General features: G+C 40.9%; 1 protein-coding gene across 1 annotated transcript in view; it reads right to left on the bottom strand.

The window, feature by feature from the left end:
• The window catches only part of CHRNA7 (cholinergic receptor nicotinic alpha 7 subunit), a 115,262-nt gene extending 94,298 nt beyond the window's left edge, over nt 1-20,964 (bottom strand). The window contains exons 1-2 of the mRNA XM_059180213.1: nt 20,832-20,964; nt 20,426-20,565 (exon numbers count right to left, since the gene is read on the bottom strand). Of these exons, the coding sequence (XP_059036196.1) occupies nt 20,426-20,565; nt 20,832-20,877 (186 nt within the window). The 5' untranslated portion in view covers nt 20,878-20,964. The remainder of the gene's footprint in view (nt 1-20,425; nt 20,566-20,831) is intronic.
• Between the last annotated feature and the right edge of the window lie 1,802 nt (nt 20,965-22,766).

Raw genomic sequence — 22,766 nt, 5'->3', positions numbered from 1 at the left:
AAAAAAGTTTTCAATTTCCTGAATTACAGGAATGACTTAATTAAGTCAATGAAGTACTTAAGGCAAAAGTAGGGGATTCCCTGAAAAGCTTTAGAATGGTGGCTGGTCATCAGAGAAAAATCTAGATGAGATTAAAGGGCTGAAACTTTCAGTTCAACCTTCAAAGATGGGGAAGAGGTACTGGAAATTGAGTTCAATAAGGTGGCAAATAATTTAATCAAGCATGTCTACAAAAAGGAATTTCATTAAAAATTCTGGACAACAAAGCTTGGGAGAGCTTCCTGGTTGGTGTACGAGAGGGTAGCATGATCTGGCTTCTGTGCTTGGGACCCTGCTAGACCTTGCCCTAAATACCACTTTATCTGGTTATTCATTTGTATCCTCAATAATGACATAGCATTTTCCTGAGTTGTGTGTGTTGTTCTAGTGAATTAGTAAACCTGGAGGTTTTGGAAAGCCCTAAATTTGCGGTCAACAGGGCAGAAGTTCTGATAGCCTGGAGACCCCACTTGGGCTGGCATCTAAAAGAAGAGCAGTCTTGCTGGGCTCTGTGCCTTTTATCTTGTCAGATCTGATGCTAACTCTGGGTAGCTGGGGTGAGAATCGAAGTGAATTGTAGGATACTGAATTGCTAACAGAGATTTGTTGACAGAACCCAATGGTAAAAGAAAATACCAGTTTGACAGCTATACGGCAGACTCAAGGAACAACCAATTTAGTTTCAAATAAGAAGACAAAATGCTTCAAAAGATATGTCTCTGAGAACCAGAAACACTCAAAACTACATGTGTCTGAACATAGGAAGAACAATTTAGACTTCTACTAAAAAGTAGGGGATGAAACTGATTTTTTACATGAAAAAGTCAACAACTGAAGAAAACTAATAGCATTAGCCCTGAGGAAAATAAAAATAAATTATTATGGTAGCAAACAAATATAATCATAGGCTACTACATGGTTCAAATGTGAATAATATCATAATTACTTTGATATACATACTATACATTAACTTAACCAAAATAGTGATATAATGCCATTGAGAGAAAATGGGAAGAAAAGGGGAAGCGTATTACTTGTTTGGCAGTAGGAAGTAAATGCGGGAATAAATCCTCTTCTTTAGTATTGGGAAGTCCTTGATTATTGAACATAACTGTAAACCAGAAAGTAGTGGTTATAACAAGGATCTTATTTAGAGATCTAGATGTACTTCTCAAAGAAACAGCTAAGAATTGAAAGCGGTTGCTTCTGGAAATGGAGGCAGGTATAGAAATAAGCCATACAGATCTATTTCAGTGTTTAATTTATGTGCAAGAATTATATTAACAAAAATACAAAAAATTTTTTTTAAAAAAGCATCACCACCTACAACAGTACTGTGACATTATCACAGGAAGTATTATTATTTTAAGGGACAGGATCCAAGAGGTGTGGCAGCATTCCTGAACTCACACAATTATAGAAGGTGTGAGTTCAGATTTAAACTCTCTTCTTATGATCTCAAACCTTGTGTATCTCTCTGAGTCTTCCCAGCAGCAACTTGTAAGTAAGCGAAGTGTCTTGATATCACCAAATGGAAAAAGATTGATTCTGACTAGAGGGGACCAGGAAATCTCTACAGAAATGTCATTTGAACTAGGCTTTGAGCCATCTCAGGCTGTTCTTTGCAGGCAGGGCAAGTGCCTGGATGGGCCTCCTCCGTTCTCTCTGGCCTCAACCTAGCTTCTGGTCTGAGCTGGGTGGAGGATGCAGTAAGTGCAGTCCACACAGCAGGATTCCTGATGCAGGCACCTGAGGAGCTCCCAACGGTCTGTAAGTCATATGCAGTTATCAGTGCCTCGTGATCCCACTTTTACAATTCCCCCAAACTCACACCAACTCTGGTGTTCAGTTAACAAAATAAGGTGAGTAGCAGTCCATCGGACAGGGCTGCAGCAAGGACTAAATGGAGAGCCAGGCATTGGCATTGGCTACTGCTGTTATCCCTCTGAACATGCACTCCACAGTGAGGCCACAGGGCTCCTCAGGGTATGCAGCTCTGCCATCACCCCTTGACAGGCATGCTTTGTCCTCCCACTGGACTTTGATACCTGCATCAGTACCTTCACAGCGTAGGGAAGCCACCCTCCCACCCATGCCAGTTGCACATGGCTTTCCTTGATGAATGCATTAGCCAGGGTTCCCCTAAAAGGAAGGAAGGAAGGAAGGAAAAGAGAAGAGAAGAAAGGAAGAAAGAAAGAAAGAAAGAAAGAGAGGGAGGGAAGGAAGGAGGGAAAATGTATTACAGGAATTGATTCACACAATTACAAAGGCCAAAAAGTCCCATGATCTGCCATCTGCAAGCCAGAGAATGAGGAAATCTGGTGGTGTAATTCAGTCTGAGTCCAAAAGCCCAAGAACTGGGGAGCCAATGGTGTAAATCTTTTCAGAACTGAAAAGTTAGAAAGCCCATGAACCAGGAGCACTGATGTCCATGGGCAGACGATGGAGGTCTCAGTTTGGAGAGAGAAAATGAAATTCACCCTTCCTCTGCTGTTTTGTTCCATTAGGACCCTCAGTGATTGGCTGATGCTTGCAGTATCAGTGGAAGTGATCTTGTTTACTCAATCTATAAATTCAAACGTTACTCTCTTCCAGAAGCACCCTCACAGACACCCTCAGAAATAATGTTTTACCAGCTATCTGAGCATCTCTTAGTCCGGTCTAGCTGACATATTAAATTAATCATCCCAGTGAGCCTGCAAGAGAGGAAGATACAATAGTGAGTCTACTGTTAACATCTCCCTGGTGTAGCTTTTTCCCCATCAATATTTATTTAGATCTGATTCTTTTTAGCTGAGTAGTACAAGTCGATTCATTTGAAATTAATTTGAAAGTAGCACATAGGTCAAACTTTTAAAAATGAATCTGGGGTTCCCATTTTTAAATAGGGTTACCTACCCATTTCACGGTAGTGATTATGGGATTATGGGTAAGACTGGACTTGTTCTTTCACCAAAATGTGTCACTGTTTTCCCTACAGCGTTTTGCTGTGTTTGTTAAAAGCATTTCTGGATATTACTGGAGTGCTCAAATTTCTTTGCTTCATTTTTCCCCTTCAAGGTTTGAAAATTTTATAATTTTCTTAAGGAGGTTATTTAAAAATTTTTTAAAGATCTTATTTATTTGAGACAGAGAGAGGATGAGAGAGAGAGAGCATGAGAGGAGAGAGGTCAGCTGGAGAAGCAGACTCCCTGCCAAGAAAGGAATCCCATGTGGGACTGGATCCTGGGACTCCAGGATCATGACCTGAGCCAATGACAGTTGCTTAACCAACTGAGCCAACCAGGCGCCCTGGTTATTACACACACACACACACACACACACACACACACACACACAGAGAGAGAGAGAGAGGTGGGGGAGAACAGGAGAGATCTGGGTTACAGATTGCTATGAACATTTCAGGGATTGTTGTTGCTTGACACTTCAGGCTTAAAAGGAATTTTTTCTGCTCTCCTACTATTTGCATTTCTTATACCCCACTCATAAGGATTTGGTTAGGGTTCAGGTTTTTTTGTTTTTGTTTTTGCATAACTGGAATGAGCTTCCTAGCAATTCTTGCAGATAGTTTGTGGGGGGTAAACATTGAATCCTTGATACTTAAAAACTTTTTTTTTTTTCGCTTTTCTACTTGTCTTTGTAGAGATTTGGGAGATAATAATCAGTTTGTCATCTGATCTTTGACACTACAGTCCACTGAATTCTCAAATCCAAGGTTTTTTTTTTTTTTTTTTTTTTAAGATTCTATTTTTTTATTTGACAGACAGAGATCAGAAGTAGGCAGAGAGGCAGAGAGAGGAGGAGGAAGCAGGCACCCTGCGGAGCAGAGAGCCAGATGTGGGGCTCAATCCCAGGACCCTGAGATCATGACCTGAGCCGAAGGCAGAGGTTTTAACCCACTGAGCTACCCAGGCACCCCCAAGGTTTTTCTTGTAAGATGACAGATGTCATTTTGGCAATCATCCTTTGGCAAATTATTTTCATCTATTCTGAATGAATTAAAGATTTTCTTTTTTCATACTTGTTGAAATTGAAGTATGCAGTGTGACTTTTTCATCAGCTTTCCTGTCTTCCTTGAAGCTTTTTTTAAAAAAATCATTTTTTATTATTCTTACTTCCCATTGGTTCAGTTATCTCTTTCTGAGATAGGTAGTAGACTCCAGTCAGAAGTCATTCTATTACCTACTGTCAATCAGTGATTTCCAAACATAATTCCCCACTGACAAGTTTCTTGATAAATGGGGATCCAGGTGTGGAGAGGGAGATACATGATAAGTCTGGAACATTTCATTGTATTTTGCGCTAGAAACAGAAAATACCCGTGGTCACAGAAACTACACCAAAAAGACAAAGGCGTCAACCTAAGAATTTGAGCAACAGAAACAATAATTGTAATGAAATAGACATATCAAATACCCCCAAAATAATTCAAAATGATAATAAAATCTCATTGGTCACCTATATAAATATTTTGAATACTGTATATATTTTTAAAAATCTCCAAACGAACCTGGGTTCAAGTCCCAAAGCTTTCTCTGCCTACACGAGAAGAGAATACATTGTTCATGTGATCACTGAAGAAACAAAAATAAGGTGTATGACAGCGTTTGAAAACCTTAAAGTTATATACATACAGATGACGACATTTTAAGGTTCTTCTCAAATTCAGATATTGAGATATACACCCAGAGTCAAGCCATCAAAGCTACCTATTAGTGGGGGAGCCAGGCCCTGAATTCCAACCACCTCAGGTCATCCCCACAGTCCTTCCCAAATTTCCTGACAGATGCAGATACGTCAAAAGGAGACTCATTTTCCTTCAAAAAGCTGATTTCTGAAATCAGTGCAATCTTTCCAATCTACCCAAAACTACAACATGTATCCCATCTTGCTATTAATTTCCTTTGAGATCAAGTCTCAAGCACTTTATAAGAATTTCTCTCTAATTTGGTGTGCCTTTAAAGTGATATTTGGAAAAATGCAGGAAGCCAGTGGAAAGATGGTTTGTGATGAGACATCAGTGACCAGCTGCTCCCTGCTGATGCAAACCACCACTGGAAAGGAAACAAATTTCCTGTCATGAATATTCCCTTTCAGCCTTTAATTTAATCCACTACCCATAATTTTCCCTGTCAAAGACAATGAAGGTGCCATCTGTACACTGCTGTTTTAATACACACCCGAAGGTTACTGACAAAGGATTGTTTGGGCCATGACCGTTCCATTAATTGCTCCATACACAGGAATAAGATGAGGGATCCAACTGGCCTGACTCCTGCTGAGGGAAATAAACTAAGGAGAAATTTCCTGTGGCTGTAGACCATCTTCCAGCTCAACTCCAACTTACAGGGAGCTGCATTAAATGTCTCTCTCATTCCTGGGACCCTAAGTCACCACTCCCTGGCCTAATGACTTTGGGGAAAAAGCCTCTGATGCAGTTTGCTCACTCCAGAGCAATAAGATACACAACTACTAACATAAAGAACAGGAAAACCTCAAAGCTGTATTTAGAGAACAGCTCCTACTTTAATTACCTACACTGCCTACTCTTCGCCTAACTTAAAAAAAAACAAAAAAAAAAAAAACAAAAAAAAAAAAAACAAATATATAGCATCTCCTGACTTCCAGCTGACTCAGGGATGTACCTGAGAAAATTAACCAGAAATGTATGAATGTTTGCAAATACCAAGATTTTATGTGATCTGCCCATTTTTAATCAACATTCCTATTATTATTTAGTTATCATCCATTAGAATTTTATTGATCCTCAATCTATAGATATTTTAGGCAAATATAAAATATTGGCCTAAATGATTCAGTAACAATTTTCTGAGGATAGCTATAATATTTAACGAAAAATCTAAAAGTAGCACTTTCAGTTTTAAAGAGCAAGCCTTGTAAAGAAATTTTTAAGTTGTTTTTTAAAAATATTTTTAGAAGTTTTGGCCAATGCATAAAAATAGACACATATATCAATGGAACAGAACAGAAAACCAGAAATGAACCTACAATTACATGGTCAATTAATCTTCAACAAAGCAGGAAAGAATAGGGAAATATAGGTGGTGTGGTCAGTGAAATCTCTGACTCATGGTTTTGGCTCAGGTAGTGATCTCATGGTCATGAGATAGAGCCCTATGTTGTACTCCATGCTCAGTGCAGAGTCTGCTTAGAGTTTCTACCTCCTTTCCCTCTTCCCCTCCCCTTAGCTCTCTCTTTCACTCTCTCTCAAATAAATAAATAAATCTTTAAAAAAAAGAAAAAGCAAGGGCACTGGGTGGCTCAGTGGGTTAAAGCCTCTGCCTTCGGCTCAGGTCATGATCCCAGGGTCCTGGAATCGAGCCCCGCATCGGGCTCTCTGCTCAGCGGGGAGGCTGCTTCCCTTCCTCTCTCTCTGCCTGCCTCTCTGCCTACTTATGATCTCTGTCTGTCAAATAAATAAATAAAGTCTTTAAAAAAAAAAAAAAGAAAAGAAAATGCAGGAAAGAACAGCAAATGGAAAAAAGTCTCTTCAACAAATGGTGCTGGGAAAACTGGACAGCTACATGCAAATGAATGAACCTGGACCACTTTCTTACACCATACACAAAAATAGATTTAAAATGGATGAAAGACCTTAATGTGAGACAAGAAACCATCAAAATCCCAGAGGGGAACACAGGCAGTAACCTCTTGGACATTGGGCATAGCAACTTCTTACCAGATATGTCTCCTGAGACAAGGAAACAAAATAAAAAATTATTATTTTTGCTATTAGGACCTCATCAAAAGAAAAAGCCTCTACACAGCAAAGGAAACAATCAACAAAACTGAAAGGCAACCTATGGAATGGGAGAAGATATCTGCAAATGACATATCTGATAAACAGTTAGCATCCAAAATCTATAAAGTACTTATTGCACTCAACAACCAATAAACAGATAATCCAGTTAAGAAATAAGCAGAAAACACGAACAGACGTTTTTCCAAAGAAGACATACAGATGGCTAACAGACACATGAAAAGATAGTCAATACCATTCATTATTAGAGAAATGCAAATCGAAAACAACAAAGAGATACAAACTTAGACCTGTCAGAATGGCTAAACTCACAAATACAAGAACCAAGAGATGCTGGCAAGGATGTGGAGAAAGGGGAACATTCTTACACTATTAGTGGGAATGCAAGCTGTTTCAGCCACTCTGAAAAAAATAGAGGTTCCACAAAAAGGTAAAACTAGAAATACCCTATGATCTAGCAATTGCACTACTAGGTGTTTACCTAAGGAATACAAACATACTAACCCAAAGAGATAAATACATCCCAATGATTACAGCAGCATTATCTATAATAACCATATCATGGAAACAGCCAGTGTCCATCAAATTATGAATGAATAAAGAAAAGTGGCATATATATATATATATATATATATATACACACACATATATACTTCATAATGTACATATTGTATTATATATGTGTGTGTGTATATATATATATACACACACACAATGTATATATACACACAATGAAATAACACTAAGCCATGAAAAAGAATAAAATCTTGCCATTTGCAATGACATGGATGAAGCTAGAGAATATTATGCTAAGTGAAATAAGTCAGAGAAAGACAAATACCATATGATTTCACTCACACATGGAATTTGAAAAACAAAACAGATGAGCAAAGGGAAAAGGAGAGGAAAACTAAGAAACAGACTCTTATCTACAGAGAACAGACTGATAGTTACAAGAGGGGAGTTGGGTGGGGGATGGGTGAAGTAGGAATTAAAGAGGGTACTTCTGATGAGCAAGGGGTGTTGTATGGAAGCGTTGAATCACTATATAGTAGACCTCTGAAAGTCATATTACACTGCATGTTAACTAACTGGAGTTTAAATAAAAACTGAAAAAAAGAAGCCTTGGCCAATTAATTTTTAAAACCCATAAAACACTTCATTTAATATATAAGCTATGAATATAAACTAAAGCTTTTTCAAGCTTACATACTAAAAAGTTGATTACCTCATTACAGTCTCCCTTTGAAAATAGTATAGGAAGGTTTTATGTTGCTTAGGACACTTTGGGGAACTTTATTTTGGTTTTTCTTCAGTATCAGATTATAAGCATCCAAAAGAAAAATAAAAACAGAAAATCCATCCCCATCTCATTTAAGAGCACCGACCTTCATCGCAAGACCCTACTTTGAGGTATACCCAGTCATCCATAATAAACTCATCCTGAAAATAAAAATAGCCCTGCTGAAAAGTTTCAAATAATAGTGCTTTAAATCTAAAAGGAGTCCAAAAGTATTCAGTAAGTTAGTAGTGTTTTTAGAGTAAATGCATCATTTTCTACAGTGACTATTTTAAAAGAAAACATTTATTTACATTTAAATAGTATATGTGAGAAGTGTGAGAAAATGCTTATTATCTCATTCTTTTAAAGTCAAAGCTCTTGCCAAGGAGCAGGGAATTACAACTTTTAATTGTATTTTTTAGACAGTAACTTTAAGCATATATTCAATAGGTCACAAAAGGCCACCTGCAGGATATGATCATCATTCTGAGGAGATGCACTGATCTAAGAAAATGACAGAAATAACTTTACCCAAGTGTTCACCACTCAGTTTAAAGGACCCAATTATATCTAAGTGAATTATAGAAATACTAACATGGACTTGTGAATCAAACAATGGATTAAACATACATAACAGCATATTTACGCCATTGGCTGAGTGGCTGGTAAGAATATCCTGTCAGTTTCTAGTTTAAGACGTCAGCTTAAAGATACCTATTTATTTCCCCTTTCCCTCTATGACCACTAGAATTAAAATAAAGGAGTGAAATCATTAAAATGCCTCAAAACAAAGAGAATGGGAATGGGATCACAAAAAGGCAAGATATTTCAATACATTACATACAGAGAGAGCACATACAGGGAGGCTTAGCATCTGCAAGTGTAGAGTGAAGGAAGCCCTGTGCTGAATACTGGTGAGGGGGCTGCCAGGTGAGAGGAGCAGGTATGCCCCATGGTACCTGAAACCTCGCTGGGTTCAGAAGTAAAATGAAGGATGCAGGGAGGACGAAGGGGAGCTAACATGGGTGAAGTGACAGACAGCATTGGAACAGAGTGTCAACTCCCTTCTGAGGATAACCATCACAGCCAGGGTTTCTCCTTACTCTACTGAGCCAAAACACACACACACACACACACACACACACACACAAAAAAAAAAGATTGATTAGAACTGTGTCGTCTAATATGGTAGCTACCAGCAAAATATGGTTACAGAGTCCTTGATATGTGACTAGTGCTGAGATGGGCTATGAGTGTAACATACACTCTGGATTTCTAAGCCTTAGCTCTCCCCTCCCCCCAAAATGTAAACTATCTCAGTAACAATGTTTCTACATTGGCTACGTGTTGAAATTTTAATAACTAGGTATATTTTGTTAAATAAAATATCTTATTAAAATGAATTATACCTATATCTTTTTATTTTTTAAGTATTGTCACTAGAAAACCTAAAATTACACCTGCAGCTGACACTGTATTTGTATTGGGTAGCACGGATAGCTTCTATATAAAAGAAGCTAAGGTGACAGGAGACGGTGCTGAGACAAAGCATCCAGCGCTTTGGCATTTAGTGTCTTCAAAGAAATGTAACAGTCCTCACCCAAGCCCTAAAACCACAGCTGACACTAAATTCTACCCTCAAATACAACACTTTCACCAATGCTTCTCTTCCTTAATTTTAAAATGCAAAGAGAAATCTAAGAATCAGAAGGCATTTTAGGAAAGCTTGCCAAACAAATCATAAAAATAAACAGAAAAACAAATAAATGAGCAAATTCAAAGAAAAAGGAAAAATTATCTTAGAAGGAATAATATTATTCAGTTTGAAATAAATGAATTAAAAAAATAAAGAAATGAATGATAACCCTCAACTAATTTCCTCTGAGAAAGGAAGTCAACTCTATAATGAACAGAGGGAATAAACAGCATAACTAAAGATTTGGAAAAAGAAAAGAATGATAAGATTTGGTGAAGAGTATAAAAAAGGAGAACATCTAAACTTGACACCAGGATAGATGACAAAAGAAACATTCAAACAGAAAGAATTATAGACTCAGAAAAAAATGGCTTTTCAGAGAGTACAGTTTACATTGTCACAAAATTTTGAAGGCAGTTTTAAAAAAAAAAATCAAGATATGATAGAATCAAACTACAGATAAATTACAGGTGGCTACAGAAGAGAATGTAAATGCTACCAACATGGAGATAGAGGTGGTTTAAAAAAAACAACAAAAAAAAGTAGGGACAGCACTCTAGTGCTTATAGACTAGGAAACCAAATTATAGTTAACAGAAATGACAGTCTTAAGACTGTTTTTTGAAGGTATAAAAGTGATCCGTGGAAGTGACAACATTACTATGAGAGCAGATAGGGAGAGCTCTGAGTGAATCAAGTTCATATCTCATCATAACAAGAAGTCAATAGCAAACGGATAAAGCTGATCAATCAAGGAATAAGAAATGAGTATGGAATCAGGAATCATAGCCAGAAACAGAAACTGCTGAAGGTCTCAGGGGAATGGACGGCAATGTGAAAAATGGAATATGACTGTGGCTTCTCATAAATCCTTATTGTTGGCTCTGTAAATGTTGTGTGTCACGCTGACATTCTTAAGTATTAAAAAATGTCATAGCCTATACATTTTCTGCATAGTATACACACATTAAATAACTGAAATATCTATCCGGGGGCCAACACAGTAGATAATAAAATGTCCAAGTGTGATATAGTTCAACAATCACATAGCAATTATACTAACAACCCTTGAAATTAATCATCAGTCAAGATTTCCACAAAGCTACTTAAAAGTAATCACCTTTAAATATACTAAACTAAAAATCAACTTGAGGTGGATGGCACATAAAATATGAAAGGTAAAACAACAACAACAGAAAGCCTCTAAAAGAAAATATCTTCATGAGGTTGAGAAAGGGAAGGAGTTTTTAAATAGGACACAGTAAGCATTAAACATAGAAAAAAAGGTTTTATGAGTTGGGTCACATTAAAATGAAGAATTGCTGTGCATCAAAAGGCACCATTTTTCTAGAAGCATATTATACTTTAATTAAAGATTTACAAAAGACAGAAAAAGCAAAGCTCAAAAAAGCAAAAATACAAGCCAAAGAATCTGAGAGAATATTTGCAAAAACATTTAAGTGCCTAAGGGCTCATGTCCATAATATAGAAAAGTTAATGATACAAATCATTAAGGAAAAACTAAACAAACAAGCCGAGAAAAAAGAGGCAAGAGTCATGAACCGACACTTCTTGAAAATAATTGCCTGGGGCACCTTGGTGGCTCAATGGGTTAAGCCTCTGCCTTTGGTTTGGGTCATGGTCTCAGGGTCCTGTGGATCTAGCCAGGCATCAGGCTCTCTGTTCAGCAGGGAGCCTGCTTCCTCCTCTCTCTCTGCCTGCCTCTGTGCCTACTTGATAAATAAAATCTTAAAAAAAAAAAATCTGCCAACTGTAGAAAGAGCCAAGATGCCCTTCAGCAGACAAATGGCTAAAGATGATGTGGTCCATATATACAATGGACTATTACGCCTCCATCAGAAAGCATGAATACCAACTTTTGTATCAACATGGATGGAACTGGAGGAGATTATGCTGAGTAAAGTAAGTCAAGCAGAGAGAGTCAGTTATCATATGGTTCCACTTACTTGTGGAGCATAAGGAATAACACAGAGGACGTGGGGAGATGAAGAGAAGTGAATTGGGGGAAATCAGAGGGGGAGACGAACCATGAGAGACTGCGGACTCTTGAGAAACAAACTGAGGGTTTTCGAGGGGAGGGGGATGGGGAGTTGGGTGAGCCTGGTGGTGGGTATTAAGGAGGCAAGTATTGCATGGAGCACTGGGTGTGGTACATAAGCAATGAATCTCGGAAACAGAAAAAATAAAACAAAATTAAAAAAAAAAAAATAGGAATGCCTGGGTGGCTCAGTCGGTCAAACGGCTGCTTTTGGCTCAGGTCATGATCCCGGTGTCCTGGGATGGAGTCCCATATCAGGCTCCTTTCTCGGCAGGGAGACTGCTTCTCCCTCTGCGTCTGCCTGCCTGTTCTCTCTCTCTCTCTGACAAATAAATAAAATCTTTTAAAAAAAGAAAAGAAAGAAAGGAAAGAATCAACTTGAAAATTAAGAAATGAAATAGCCCTTGACTCCTCTAGTAATCAGTGGATCTGCTAATTGAAATCATAAAGAAGTATCACTCCCTACCCACCAGAATGGTGAATTAAAAGCACTGAAAATACCAAGGGTTGGTGAGTATGTAGAACAATAATGACTTTTCATACACTCCTGGTGAGAATGTTAATTGGTTTAGAATCATTCTGAAATCATTTCATTTGGCTTCATTTGGAAAACTGAAAGGTATTGCCACCTTATGACTTAGAGCATACACCCATATATATACGTATGTGATAGATAGAAATGCATTCACACAGGCCTCAAAAGACATGTAAAATAAGAATATTTATGACAGAGGTCTTCATAATAGACAAAAGCTGGCACCTAATTACCCATCAATAGAATAATAAATGTTACATTCATATAATAAAGATGTATACACTACAACCATAGGCAACAACTTGAATGTCACTCTCAAAAATAAAAGTAAGCAAAAGTAACCAGACCCAAAAGAGTACACACTGTGTGCTTGTGTTATCCCACCTGTATACATCCCCAGAGAAGGGCAAAATTAAATCCTGGTGCTCAACATCATACGAATGGTTTTCCAGTGGAAATTAAACAGATTAAAAAAATTTTTTTTTAATTTATTAATTAGACAGACATAGAGCACAAGTAGGCAGAGAGGCAGGCAGAGAGAGAGGAGAAGGCAGGCTCCCACCGAGCAGAGAGCCTGATGCGGGGCTCGATACCAGGACCCCAGGGATCATGACCAGAGCCGAAGGCAGAAGCTGTAACCCACTGAGCCACCCAGGTGCCCCAAACAGATTTTTATTGCTTTAGTGATATGCCTTTTTCCTCCAATATAGGCAATACCTCTTTTTGTCCAAGACAAAAATCTTTACAGACAGTAATCCAAGAGTAAATTCCGCACTTTGAGAATCATCTCACAGGTGGCATTTGTTAACCATGACAGTTACAATTCCCTTCCTGTCAGCTTCCACCTGTCACAGACAGGTGAGACTACCTGAGTTAGTGACTGGAGTCAGGCCCACATCGAAGACCTTCCCACAACCCATTCTCCCTCAGTGGCTTTTAATTCATAATACAGGGTTTTATACAATTCCTCATTTAATTTTGTTAGTTTCAGCCAATTATTTTGGCATTCTGAGGGCTGTGATTCCTCAGCTTTTGTTCAAACTTCCAGCTTTTCTCCATGGAAACTTAAGCATATTATGTGATATCTTATTTTGAGGTATCAAAATAAATATTCAACAAGAAGATATTCAATAAGATAAGACAAGTGTGTGTGTGTGTGTGTGTGTGTGTGTATTTGTATACACATAAATATGTACACAGACACACTTTTACAATAGTTTGGTTGGGGGTTGTAGTTTTTGTTTTTTTTTTGTTTTTTTTTGTTTGTTTGTTTGTTTTTGTTTTTTTGCTGAAATGGTTTATAGCTGATGTTGACTGTCAATGAGTAAATCACTGAAATAAATACCATGGGAACTGCTATTAGAAGGTTCTAAATGACTCTCTTCTCCTCTGAGGAGTAAAACACTACCTAATCCTAATAAATCAATAAAAGGACAGAGATTTTCATTGGCATCCCTCCATAACAAGACTATTTCTCTTCCTTTAACAGCATGTCAGGGATGAATCAGGGGCTCTGAGAAAACTGAACCCTTTGGGGAATACCTTCAGTGGTAGACCAGAAAAGCAACATTTACAAGAAAGATTCCTTCAGTAAAAGCACCCATAATCCTCAGTCTATAAAGCTAAAGCATTTTGTATGTTTGTTTATGTCCCAAAGCCATAAAGAGGTTTGAGAGGGATAAAATTTCTAGCATAGTAAATCTGGATCAATTACAAAGGTGCATTGTAAACAAGTTTTAATTTAGAATTTCAGTTCTTCCCCCAGCAATGAGGAACTAAGTGGTTCTCACAAACCCTCCAGTGAGAACAATTAAAGAGGACAGAAAATGCAGCGATCGTGTGTATAAAAACACCAGAGCACTTAACAGGGCAATGAAGAATTGCGGAGCCAAGGTCCAGGAGGGGAGGGAAGACCTGAGAAGATAACAGGTTTGGGGGCCACTTTTCAACAACCCCTTGATGATTCTTAAAACAATGTCTACAGGGTCAAAAAATTAAGCAGATCTTGATGAATGTGAGAGCTAGAGGGACAAAACAGGAGCTCGAGTCCATTGAAAAGAGGTAAGACTCTAGTAAATTCTCTATATTTACATCATAGTATGTATAATCAAAAATCAAAAGCAGATCAGCCCTTACAGGAATGTAAGGCCAGCTCCCCATCTTCTCAACGACTAACTAGATTGAAGCAATTTGTGCTTGCTGATGTCATGACCTGGATGTTGGTCAAAAACAAACAAAAATTATCCAAACAAAAAGTATCCTTAAAACCTTCAAATGATCTCTGCAATTTTCTACATGCACTGGCACAAAATGAAAAGGCTTAGAAACAACATCGTGAATCATTTCATGTAACTTAAAAGTAACATCATGAATCACTTCAATACATGCTTTTTAAATGATTTCTAAAATAAAAAGAGGGACAGAGATTGAACATGCACTGATGGTGAGAAATGCATGATGGTGGAAAATGAATTCAATTTTAATCTAAAACCTGTATTTGTTTACTACTTGGCATATTTGTATCACTTTAAAATTAATGCCTGCTAATATTGTTTAAAGTATGGTAATGGGGTTATACAATTTTAATTTTTAAATACTTCTGTATATAGTCTATAAACACAGAGAAAAGAGAACATGAAATACACCAGAATATCTTGAGTGATGGTGATTTGGGTGATGATTTCTTCTATTGTTTAAAAATTTCATTTCTTGCACAAAAAAATCATGTATGTATGTATGTATATACATATATATATATATATATATATATATATATATATAACATTTACAGTTTTAAGAAATACCACATATAAAAACATCATTAGGATACTTACCTGTACCTTGGGCTTTCTGCACAGAAGGTGTTCAATGTAAACAATTTTTACAGCTAATATTGGATACTATTAAATGAGAGTTGTAGCATTTTAAACAGTGGCCAGTAGATGCAAAATCATAGGTCTGACAAAAGCAAAGCATCGCCATGGGGATGTCAGATAACACACAAGCCCTTACAACATCGGGCTCCACAAACATACCTGCCGTCATTTGTAGCAAACCCCAAATGTGGGGCCACTTAGCTCTATTGTCTTGTGATTAAAGCTTCTAAAAGGTTGAATCTAAAAGTAGAATCCATAAAATACCAAAAAATCATTCGTGCATAATTATGTGTTTTACGTTGTGTATAATTATGTGTTGATTCACATTATTCATTTTAAATGCCTTGCCTTCTGGACATGCTTTCATAACTGTGCACATTTATTGTATGCAAATCAACATCTAGAATGGCCTTAAGATGTATGCGTACAGGTGAATGACTACATGGCAGGAATAAAGGAGAAATATTATGGAAACTACTGGCAGTTTAGAACCTTGCATTTGTATCACTTCAAAATGATTTCTTGTGTATCATCTCATTCCCAGCCCAGTTACAAGCCCACAAACTAAATTAATAAATGCCATGAGTCAGAGTATGCATTTAGGAATAAGTTAGACATTTTTACATAACAAATTTATCTATGTAGCTACACGAAGTTTATATAAACAGTTACATATCATAGGCTGGATATCCAAAGTATCTCTGGATTCTGTCCACTTCTCACTTTCCCACCATGTGGGAAGTTTCGACCTCTTCATCCCTTGTACACTTCTCCTCCTCTCCAATCTATCCCACATACATACTGCCCTCAGCATCCTCTATCTAAATAAACACAGATCTAGTTATATCCCTCCACTGCTTAAAAATACACCACACCTTCCCACTCTCCACCTAACAGTTCACCAAGCGGCCTGTTAGATAGCTAGAACAGACCACAGCAGGTAAAACAATCCCTCTGAAAATATATGCTTTGTTCTTAAAATGTATGCATTTTTTTTTCATTCTAACCTATAATGTATACTTGTTAGATTTAATACCAGTATCATGGTTTGGATTGTTTCCATTTCTAGGAAAATCTGCTATGGCAAGCTGATCTTTCAGCCTCACAAATCCCCTGGCACACTGTCTCCTCATGCTCTCAGAGATACCCAGGCCAGGGCAAAACCTCAACTCTGCAGAACACTCAACGCACCTCACGCTTTGTTCCCCTCCTGTCTCTGAACTCAATGCATACATCCTCCAAAAAAATAATCCTATCCTGCATTTTGTAAAGTGCATTTCTAGAAACTAATTCTTACCAGAAAAGTCTGTAGAGAAAAATTACTTCGGTCAATACTATACCCTTCTTTTAGAAATTCTCAATAAACACAAGAACACTCAATATTCTAAGAAGTCTTGCATTAAAACCTGTAGCCAAGAATAACTGAGAGCCAGCGTTTCTTAGCACCTACCTTGCTGAAGTTGTCCTGTCCTCCACCAAACTCTTCTAACCCTGCCCCCATCACCTGGAGGGTCAGTCTTACTTTCTCCAACTGGCAAATTCCTACTCAATTTTAGAAATCTGACTACCTCTGCTTTGAAACCATTCCCAGTTACCTTCACTGGAAATAAATGTTTTCTATGTGTATTTGTAGCACTTGGTACAGGCATGTACGTTAAATTACACATGTGGTAATCTTGGATCTACACGTCAGTCTCCTTAGCCTGATTGTGAGTTTTAAAAGTAGAAACCATCCTTTATTCATTTACGAATCCCCAGAACTAGCAAAGTTCACAAAACGAGCTCAGTAAACATGTATGGAATAAATTGGTGAAATAGAAATGATCGCTCATGAAAATAAAATATGCAACATCATATGCCATTTCCCTATCACTCCAGCCAGGAAATCTCGCTGGCAAAAAGGGGAACAATAAGAACACTTGGAGGGTGGGGTAATGATGTCTAGAACAGCCCAGTCAGGGTAAGTAAATGACCCCTATTACCAAATTTATAAAGAGAATCTCACGCCAGTCAGGACTATCACATGAATCCTTATGAGAGCCACTGTATCTTTGTCTAGGGTGCTAAGATTCCAGCTGGAGCACCCTGGCTCTGCTTCAAAACCAGGCAGAGCCAAGTCCGAATGGATTACAAATGTTTGCATATTTCATTATTTCTGATATAGAGACTTCCTTCCCACCTAGGATCTCAGAGTAGTTGCAGTCAATCAGCTTCAGTTCAGCCCATGTAAATAAATTAAGCTAACTCCTCTGTCAAAGACCTTACCCACTGCAAAGGAGGTAAGAGGCAAAGCACTTCAAAGTCAGATGTGGGTCTTCCTCGCAGCCCTGCCACTAACCAATAAGCAACCTTGGGCAAGTGACCATACCTTTCTAGGCATCAACTTCCCAACCTCTGAGTTGAGTAGCTACATAATTAAGATCGAGCAAACCTTCAGTGAATTACCAGTGAATGTCAACCATTTTTTCTTATTTAATCCTCTTGAAACCCTTGAAGTGGGTATTAATATTCTATTTTACACATGAAGAAACAGGGCTTAGAGAGTTAAAGTAATTTGTTCAAGGCCACACCATGAGCTTGCAGCACTGCCTGCCTGGGAAGCTCAATGGGTTCATGGCTGGATGGCCAGGGAGAGACCAAGGCTTTTTTCCTCCCACCTTCCCATGACCTCATGGCTATCTTCAGGTTTCTCCAACACTGGAATGATGATGATACTCAGTCCTCAAGGTTTCTTTTTTGTTTGGTTGGTTGGTTTTGGTTTTTGTTTTATTTATTTGACAGATGGAAATCACAAGTAGGCAGAGAGGCAGGCAGAGAGAGAGGGGGAAGCAGGCTCCCCGCTGAGCAGAGACCCTGAGATCCCAGGACCCTGAGATCATGTCCCGAGTCGAAGGCAGAGGCTTAACCCGCCCCAGTCCTCAAGTTTTTTGATAGTTTTAAAAATTTCCTAACTTGACACAAGCTTGTGTTTTATTATTTCTTTGTCACATCATGTAACCCTAGCTGACACTTAAACTTCTCATAAGACCTTCGAATCCTTCATTTATGTTGACTCCTTAAGGATCTCCTAAAGAGATAAAACCACCTAGAAAGAAGCTTGCAGCTGCACTGGGAGTGATTTTCTCTCCCAAAGAGACTGCCACAGCCTTAGGAGGACTGCTCCACATGCTCACTGTTCCTGCTCCTTGGTTAAGCAAGCCTTGTACCTTCACATGCCATCCAGCCAGTACTCCAGAGAAGCAGCTGTGGCACATAGCCATGGTGAGGCCATCTGGCTAGCTGGAGCCAATCCTGAGCAAGTGGGATGGGGGAGGGCAGCTTTCACCTTCTCAGCCTACCATGCACCACTTGTGAAGTGTGTTAGCTTAGCTGACAGGTCCTCTGCTATGTGCAGGGGGTGGGGTGGAGAGTGTTTGGTTTGGTGTGTTTTGATGAAAAAGACCATAGTCTTGTGCTAGCTTTGTAATCTCTCAAAGTTGCCTTCACATCTTTAGCTCATCACAGTGACCAATGAAATGTTATCCTGTCTCTTTCACTAACAGGGAAATACAGATTCAGGACACTTACAAAACTTACCAAAGAGCAACCATTCAGAAACTGTGAGAGCCAGAACCCACAGAGGCCCCCAAGTACCTCTTGAAGTAATGAAGTAACAGAGAAGCTGCTCTTAAAGAAACTACTCCCTCCCCACAAGGGGCAGAGCCTTGTGGAGCTCCCAAAGCCTCCACACTGGCATTTCTCTGACCTGGCTTCATTCAGTCCTAGAGCTTCCTTCATTCAGTCCTAGAGCTTCTTTTTCAGCCTCTCTTCCCCTAACTCCAAATCTACATCCTTTCCCTCTCCTGAAATCCAAGCTCCGTAAACAGTGATTTTTGTTCTTTGGTAACCTCTAGACGGCACTTGTCTACACACCTCCTGATAAGTCGTCTATGTTGTCACATAATCACTGAATATTTTAAGGATAGTTCTGTCTCTTGGAAGAAGTGCACATTTAACGCAGGTATATTATGGAAGAGGGAGCCGTTCATCACGGCAATTCTAGCTACGTTAAGTGATGTAACGTGCATCAGTGTGGTAACGTGGGTCCTCTTTATTTGTAAGATTATGAAATATCACCTGTCTTCTTACACCACTTATCTGCACCCCTCTGGTGGATCGTAGCACTTTCTACGTGGAACTGAGGCTATCTGAACACCTCTTTCCCACCACAGTCTTCCCTCCCCCTGAACACCAGCGTCCCTGTACCCCAGAACAGAGGCTAATACTTTGTACAAATTAGACCCTGTACCCCAGAACAGAGGCTAATACTTTGTACAAATTAGACACAGAAACCCATTTATAATGAATCAAACACTTCTGTAAAATATTTGTATTGTATGAAGAATATGTCATGAACTCTGAACATTCAACGCTGTCTTTGAGCAAAAGAAAAGGAAAAAAATAACTTACACACATTATTTAGATTTGTCAACTAAAGTGAGCACTAGTAAGTCCACAAAGAAAGAACCCCATGGGGCTGGGAGCAGCTGCCTGACCGACAAGTGTATCTCAAGTGCTGAGGCTTGCTCACCATCAGAGCGGGACTGCCAGCACTACTATCACCAGGAAGGGATTAAAAAAGAAAAAAGTCAATTATTGGAATTGGGGCAAAGGGGGCGTGTAAATGCTCACAGCTGGCCATCTGGCTGGACACATTAACCAGCTGCAAAGCCCAAGACCAAGCCCCTACCCAAAGAGGCTACATACTACAGGCAGCAATAAAGTCTAGAGATGGCCAAATTGACACGGACAGCATGCTAACACTTATACCATAACGGATACGGCAATGTGACCATTTGGACCCTATTCTTGCTGATTCTGGCTCAGGATGGGAATACGTTCATCCTGAGTTTCAGGCTGAGGGAAGGGTGGGGCTGGAGTACCCATGCACAGGTGGCCGGAGCAGTGGAACATGCTATACCGGGTTCCTTCGGCGGGAGGGGAAACTGAGGCACGCAGCAGTGAGCAGGCTCAGGTCAGGGGCAGAGTTCTGGCCCTCCTGGCCTTGAGCCAGCTGGCTTGTCCCAGACAAACTACACCGCCTAGCTGCCTGATGCTTCCGCGACCCCTCAGAACCCACGGCGGGGAGAGGACAGCCTTGCGGCCGGGCCGGACTCACCACGTCCATGATCTGCAGGAGACTGAGGGAGAAGTAGACGGTGAGTGGCTGCGAGTCGTTGGCCACGGGCCTCTCCAAGGGGTTGTAGTTCTTGATCAGCTCCTTGTAGAGCTTCCTCTGGAACTCGCCTTGCAGGGACACTTAAGGAAAGGAGAGCCCGGCGGGCTGTTCAGGGAAGGCCAGCGGGGGTCCGCCCCACGCCCCCTGCCTGTGACCCCCGCCACCTAAAGCAAGCAGCCCAAACGAACGGGTCTCGCCCTTCCCGGGCATCCCCATAGCGCCACCCACCGTCCCTCCTCGCGCGAGCCCCCAAACCTGGCCCTGGCGCGGGGCGCTCGGAGCCGCCGGAATGCGCCCGGGATCCCGCGGAGGAGGAGTAGAGGGCTGGGAGACCTGGCGGCTTTACCGTGCAAGAGCGACGCGGCCAGCGCCAGCCAGACCGACCGGCGCATGTTGCGACTCGGAGCTGCCACGGGCCGGCGCGCCCCGCGTCTCGCTGGTCCGCCCGGGCCTGCGCCTGCGGCCGCGGAGCCACCTTTCCCGGCTCGGCTCGCGCGCCTTTAAAGAGCCGAGCGCGCGCCCCCGCCCCGCCCGCCTCCGCGCACTTCTCCACGTGATGAGCCCCGCCCCCGCCCCCACCCCAGCCGGTCCGCGGGGGCCTGGGAGGCTCGGCGGCTGCCCGGGGAACTGCAGCCCGCGGGTGCAAGAGGGAAGTGCACCCCGGCACTGGTTACAGTGTGGGCACCCCGCCCAGCCTCTGTCTCCACCACATCACGCCTCCAACCAGCCGGGGGCTATCCAGGGCCAGCGCTGCCTCTCCTGTCCTTGGTCCCTACTCCGCTCCCTCCTGCGCTCAGACAGAAGCTGCGCGGGGTCCTTGGGAGAGAGCGGGGCAATTCTGGGGTGCAGTCCTCCAGGGTCCTCCCTCCCTTACGCCAGTGGCTAGGTGTCAGCGACTGGGAACCTGGCTTCCACAGGTTGGGAAGTCTCTCCAGCCTGACGAAACAGACCTGGGAGGAAGTCCCCTCCTGCCCCCGCCCCGGTGTTCTGTCAGCAACCATTTGATGGGCATCACCAACCGGATTCTCATTTAGGTTCTGGAAGTGCTGAAAGGAGAGGGGGAAATCTCTGCCTGGGAGACATTCTATAAGGGAGGAGAAAAGCTGTAAAAGTGTGTGATGGGATTCCCAGTGGGCATCTTCTTTGTGTCTCATTCTCTTTCAAAGGAGATTTAGAAGATTGAAGTTACTCCCCCAACCCTTTTCTGGAAAGCTAGCCAAAACTTGGTGGTGTAATCTACACTTCTTTTTTTTTAAACCCGGGAGATAGTTAATTGGCAAGGGGAGGCTCAGCGGGGGGGCGGGGGGGAGTCAAAACGTCAAGGGCTAAGCCGAATCCTAGATGTTAAAGAGGCGGTATGGTTTTGGATGAGCAAGGGAATGAAGGTATTGAAGAGGGGTTTCTACAGAGGCGGAGAGCCCTGCCCCATTTGCTCTCAGCAAGCAGGTTGCAGAAAACTGAGTGCAGCAGGTTCCCTGCGCTCAGGTAGGGGGCGCTGCTCCTCGCCTCGGTTCAAGCCACAGAGCTTTTGAACCAAATCCAGAGCTCAGGCACTGTGGACCAGCCTAGGCAATGCCCACATTTCTGAGCTGCGTAAGACACGGGATTCTTGGATAACATTAAAAACCAGAGAAAGGCTCTCCAAAACGTGACTACCCTTGAATATATCCCAGCAGCAGGAATGGGCAACCGAGCCAGTTATTTGATTTGGAAAAAGAAAGAAATGTGACAGCCTTGCAAGAAGTGTCTGATAGCAAATTCGCACCTGTTAACTGAACTATGTATAAACAAATAATCAGTGAGGCTTTGATAACTGCGGTAGGGTCCTCGCGGAAGAAAAGGTTCATTCTTTCCGGAGAAGTGTTGGTGGAAATGACAAGGATCCTGGGCTTGCCACAGAGGAGGTATTCAGCCAGAAGATGGGAGCAACAGGACAGAGCTTCCTGGTGAGCAAATAAGCGTGCTCTTAGCTTCAGTCAGTTATGAAATTTGTGGCCGTCTGGATACCCATAGACCTGGCACCAGTGAAGAAATGAACTAAAGTGAGTTGGGGGACATCGGAAGGGGAGAGGAACCATGAGAGACTGTGGACTCAGAAAAAAAGGAGGATTTTGGAGGGGGTGGGGTACGGTGAGTATTAAGGAGGGTACCTATTGCATGGAGCACTGGGTGTGGTGCATAAACAATGAATCTTGTAATACTGAAAAAATAAATAAATAAAGTAAAATAAAGTGAAGGTTTACAGCCACTGGCAAAAAGGGAATAAGAGAAGGAAAATAAA

This window comes from Mustela lutreola, chromosome 7 (assembly GCF_030435805.1).
Source record: "Mustela lutreola isolate mMusLut2 chromosome 7, mMusLut2.pri, whole genome shotgun sequence".
Lineage (NCBI taxonomy): Eukaryota > Metazoa > Chordata > Mammalia > Carnivora > Mustelidae > Mustela > Mustela lutreola.
The sequence above is the reverse complement of the archived record's forward strand: the minus strand, read 5'-3'. Positions and strand labels throughout refer to the sequence as shown.